The sequence below is a fragment of the Silene latifolia genome, unplaced genomic scaffold (assembly GCF_048544455.1).
Source record: "Silene latifolia isolate original U9 population unplaced genomic scaffold, ASM4854445v1 scaffold_20.1, whole genome shotgun sequence".
Classification (NCBI taxonomy): domain Eukaryota; kingdom Viridiplantae; phylum Streptophyta; class Magnoliopsida; order Caryophyllales; family Caryophyllaceae; genus Silene; species Silene latifolia.
The window spans coordinates 11013037-11018626 of NW_027413163.1; the positions used below are offsets into that span (position 1 = coordinate 11013037).

The window sequence follows — 5590 nt, forward strand, 5'->3', positions numbered from 1 at the left end:
TTTTTCTTTTATTTTTAGTTGCGAAATTAAATTTTGGTTGAGATGATTTATGATTTTTTCATAAGAGGCATGCAAGACTTACTTAAACAAACAAATAAATAAATAAATAAATAAGAGTGCCATTTTAATTCTCGATCACTGTAATGTTTCCTTAAGACTTTCATGGATCATGACACCTTAAATTTTGGGAGACATTTCTAGATACAAAAGAAAGTCATCATACACTACTTCTAATGTTTTAGTTACTATATTTTCTAATAAACAAATTAAAATTACAAGAATTCTTAGGTAAAATCGTTCTATACAAATATTTGGAACTGGATCGAAAACATACTACTCCGTCACAAATGGGTACAAATGATTTAGTGGGGATCAATCTAGTTAATTGGTGTAGAATTGTTCGAAACAGCTGGAATATACCTATAAGATATCGTGTAGATAACAAAATTCGGATTTGGTTAAAATGATTTCTTGACATTTATTTTATGATTCTTTCATAAGATGCTCGATATTTGATCTAAACATCACTTAGGTTTTTTACCACTCTTACCTTCTTTTACCAATTTGTCACAAATCACTTTTTTTTATCAATTTGACAAAAACACTTACTTTTTTTTACCAGTATGGTCATTTGGTCGATTTGGCTTAATAGGATAGGAGTGTAAGATAGAATGTTAGTATGTTACCAAGGACCATTCCTATTATGTTGTTATTTTGTAAATTGTGTTTGTTTGTGCTATAATAAATACATTCACATTGCCCCCGAAAAAAAAGTCCTTCCGTCAACCACGACTTTTTCTTGATAATAATATCAAGGTCTTTGGCATATAGTTTAACGATGTTTTATCATTCAACCATTTCACAGGAAACTTACTCTTAAAAATAAAACACTATAGAGAAAAAAATACTCGTATGTATGTATTTAATTAATTGAGCTACTACCAAAATATTTGAAAAGTTTTCATATTTCGAAACCAGACACGTTAATTTGTCACCGAAATCTAGTGTGTGAAAGTTCTATGAAATTCAGTGATCGGTCACGTAATAACTTATTAATGATGGTCAAGACTCGGGAATGGAAAATGGAGGAGACTAATATTTTTCTTTAATGATTAAGATATTGAGATCGAATATTGGTTGATGAACATTGAAGATTATTAGCTAAAAAAAAACAATCTGCTGCCTAATTTCTTTCTATTCAAAACAAAATAATATATAAGTCAAAACGGCCTAACTACTGCAATTTATTCCAAAGAAGAAAAATTTCCACTTAAATTGGCATCATTATAATTAAATGGTCCAAGTCTATTTTCGTTCCAGTTCATTAAACATATCAGTTAGTCTTCCTTATGAGACCGTCTTCCTTATGACCGTCTTCCTAAACATATATTAATTAAAAAACAACTCAAACGACACATTACTAAGTATAAATTCATGCATTATTTCAATAACCATTCCATTATATCACTATCTCCACCCTAAACTCCAAACCCTAAATCTTTAAAACCTAATAATAAACTTCAAACTTCCTTCAACAACAATGAATGATACCATTCGTAATACATGCATTATGACCGAGTACAACAAGAGTTTCATACGCCGGTTGCTGGACATCGAGAGGAGGTACAAGAGCTACCTTGAGGAAGCTCGGATCGCACTCAAGGATGCCAAAAAAAATGGCTTGTTAGAGCCGCAGATAATGCAGCTATATGACGATATAGCATCTGCGGAACGAAACCTCCAAATAGCAAAGGAGGAGAGGATGAATATCATAGAAGAGAATGCACCTCTCTATGCATATCTAAGAATTGCATTTTTAGCAATGTAATAAGTTTTTATGTATTTATATATTAATTAATTAAGTTTATGCATTCCTCTCCATCATCTTCTTCTTTGTTTTATTTTATTTAATTTGTTTTGCTAGCTAATAAACGCAGAAAAACAACAGTGACAAAACTAATTAAGCGAATAATACTTAGAGAAAGAACAATAATGATCGAGAAAAACACATGCAAATAAAATAATTAGAGAAAGAAAATAATGACGGAGATGATGACAAAACCTAAAACCATAAAGCGATAGATATTTACCTGATAATTAGAGAAAGAAAGAGACGATGACAACAACAATGACGGAGATGATAAAGCGACGATGAGAAAGAGAGAAAGAGACGATGAAAAAGAAAGTGTTTGTGTTTGTGTATGTGTTTGTGTTTGTGGCTGTAGCTGATATGTGTTTGTGGGGTATATATTACGGAAAGTATTGACAACGGTTTTTACACATAAACCCGTTGTCATTAGAGAATATATTACCAACGGGTCCTTAGAAAACCGTTGTTAAAAAGTATTAACAACGGATTTATATATAACCGTTGTAATTACTTTTCACTAATTTTGCGCCAAATTATTAACAACGGTTATAATGTATTACAGAGTAAACTGTTATTATTTGTTTTTATATTAACAACGGTTGTGCAAGTTTGACCCGTTGTTAAAACTAATAACAACGGTTAACAGCACATAACCGTTGTAATTATGTTTAGTAAAATTCGCGCCATCCATTCTACAACGTTTTATGGTGATTTTCGTGAATAAACGTTGCTAAAGGGCCGTTGTGGTTGCCTGGATTTGTAGTAGTGTGTATATCTGATCGATACCCTGTTTTCAGCCTCACTTATGTAATTTAATATATTTTTTTTTTCTTTTCTATGTGTGATTATTGGTTTTTTTTAGAAACTTAAAAGTGTTTTACAAAGTTATAAGAGTAAATAACTTATAAAGTTTAACACTAATAAGGTTTAATCACCAACATATTAAATCAATATATATATATATATATATATATATATATATATATATATATATATATATATATATATATATATATATATATATAAATATAAGAGGCTTTTTCCAGGCAATTCTAGAGACTCCACGTTTTATAAAACACCCAAATTAAAATATACAAACAGATTTCATTATATTAATCTAAAAAAATCACGTTGGATACATTCTACCATAAAACAAACACTACTAAAAAAGTCCAAATATTATCTTAAGTTGATGATTACTACATTAAAAAATCTGATCCCCAGTCTACCACAAATACAGCATGTTGTCTTCACTTTCATACGATCTTCAATCCCCTTTGCACGTTAGTTCCAATTCATGTTGGAGTAGAACACAATTTGTGGACTCTTATCTTTTAGCTCATATATTCCTAAACCTATAGGAACAGATAGATTTGCAAAGTTACTATATAAATAACCTAATATCAACTTTGAAAAACCTGTGAAAAAAATTAGCTTGCAAACTCTTTAAGCAACCATGGCACCAAGGTGTGTTCTCCATATGTAGCTTCAGTACCGTTTTTGTACCTGCATCCAATTACTATTGCATTAATTTATATTATATTAACTTGACTTTTTCTTTGCAACAGATCTTATTCGATGATCAATGAACTAAGACCCACACCTCCTGACAACGAAGACTCTAGCAGTAACGATTTGAAAATCGAGGTTCGTGTCACAAGATTGTGCAAAGTTCATAATCCAAATAACAAAGCTGAACTTCTTTATGTTTCTATGGTCCTCATAGATGAAGAGGTAACGAACTATTCTATATTCTATCTCCTCTTTCCATATACCTTATGTTTTTCACCTGGGGCAACCAACTTACTTCCAACTATATGTTTACAGGGAGGATACGTGCAGGCAACCATCCCAGGTTATTTTTGGAAACGCTTCCAACCAAAAATTTTTGATGGAAAAATCCATATCCTCAAGAACTTTGAGGTTATCGCAAACAGGTCTATGTATCGTGTTGTAAGCGACAACAAGATTATGCTGAAGTTCTTTTACTCTACTTTTGCCAAGGCCATGGCATTAGAAGATAGTACTATACCTATTTATAGATTTGACTTCATTCCATACGACAACCTAGATCAACGTCGTGATAATCACTACATACTTACTGGTATTTAAACTAACCTTACTTAATGGTCCGTAATTAATATCTACCTTTCTAACTTTACTCCATAATTTACAGATCTATACGGAGTGGTTGTCGACGAGAAACCCGGAAGCAATTATTTTGCAATAGTGATTGAAAATTAAGTATATGTACCCCACCTTTGGATTATAATCTATATGCTTTACTTTTCTCCCTCCCTCCAAAACTTTATAATCTCCTTTAATTCTTATACAGGGGTGATAAAATAAGAATTACATTATGGGATCAGTGTCTCGCCGACTATCATCTACAAAAGGAAAAACTGACTGGTTCTAATTTACCTACCATAGCCGTCGTCACATCTCTCACGGTAAAGAACTATAATGGTAAGTATGTAATTTATTCACTACCATGCTTTTTACTGAATGTCAGACGATATCACCAAATTCATTTGATTTAAAAAATTTTCAGGATACAATAGTCTAGCAACTTCGTCAACAAGTAGTCTATACCTCAATCTGGACTTCCCTGAAGTGAACACACTCAGTACAATTTATAGTGAGAAGAATGGCGAGTTCAAACACAAATCAGTTAGAGATGAAATCATCCAAAAGATATATCAAGCCTCTTAGAGTATGCAGAAATTGAGTACAAGAAGGTATAAAGTTATTAACTGTCCTTTTTTTTTCTTCTCCTTTGGTTTACTAAGCCCTTTATTATCCTTTTTGGGACACCCAGGATCTCATATGTTATTGCACCGCTAAAGTAAAAGGTATCCCGAGAGAAAACCCCTGGAATTACCAATCATGTTTTGGGTGCACCAGTAAGCCACGTCACAAGGCATCTGGCCTTTGGTGTGACACTTGCAAAAAGTCAAGTGAAACTCAGACAATAATGTATTAGTTTTTCAGACAATACTCTGATTTTTAATAGATGTAATAATGACACTATCAACATTGTTATCTAATTGTCTGACTCTTCTTTCTGTTAGGTATCGTATCGAGTTAAAAGTGCAGGATGCTAAATCTACTACATCTTTCGTCATATTTGACAAAGAGGCTAATTGGCCACCGCTTTCAAGAGCGTGGTGCAAGTGTTAAATGGAAAAGGTTAATTGTATTGATGATTTACAAGGGTTACAAACATAGCTTATATACTATTACAATGCTTGGAAGGAAAGAAAGCTATCAACATATTTACCTAAACAAATAAGCAAAGCTAAGGTAATTACGAGAATAAGGAAAGCGGAAATATTAACAAAATTTATACAATATGAAACTAGGAAATATTCCTAACACTATATTGGTCAGGCCCTGGATAAGAAACCAATTGAGCACATGTTAATTGACTACTTTCAAAGTGGTTCATATTTTGATGGAGCGTTAACTCCACATCATTTGAAGAACGAGGAGAAGAACCCAAAAGCCCTAGCATAGAGAGAAGAAGTGATAGTTAACAAGAAGAACGAGTCAACTATTTCCAAAGAAGGTGGCCTTCAAACGTGCAAGGTTCACCCACTTACTAAGGGTGACATCCGCTGAAAGAAGGAGGTGGTTATAAATAGAATGAGGGACACAAGATCTCCCACTCGAGCAACCCATAACTTAGAAATTATTATACGAAATTATTCATACAATTGT

The 5590-nt window shown here is 32.5% G+C and overlaps 1 protein-coding gene across 1 annotated transcript; it reads left to right on the forward strand.

The window, feature by feature from the left end:
• Positions 1-3326: 3326 nt before the first annotated feature.
• On the forward strand, positions 3327-3982 carry LOC141638317 (uncharacterized). The gene is made up of 3 exons (XM_074447721.1): positions 3327-3337; positions 3439-3604; positions 3698-3982. The coding sequence occupies exons 1-3, from the start codon at positions 3327-3329 to the stop codon at positions 3980-3982; spliced, it is 462 nt and encodes a 153-aa protein (XP_074303822.1).
• Positions 3983-5590: the final 1608 nt, after the last annotated feature.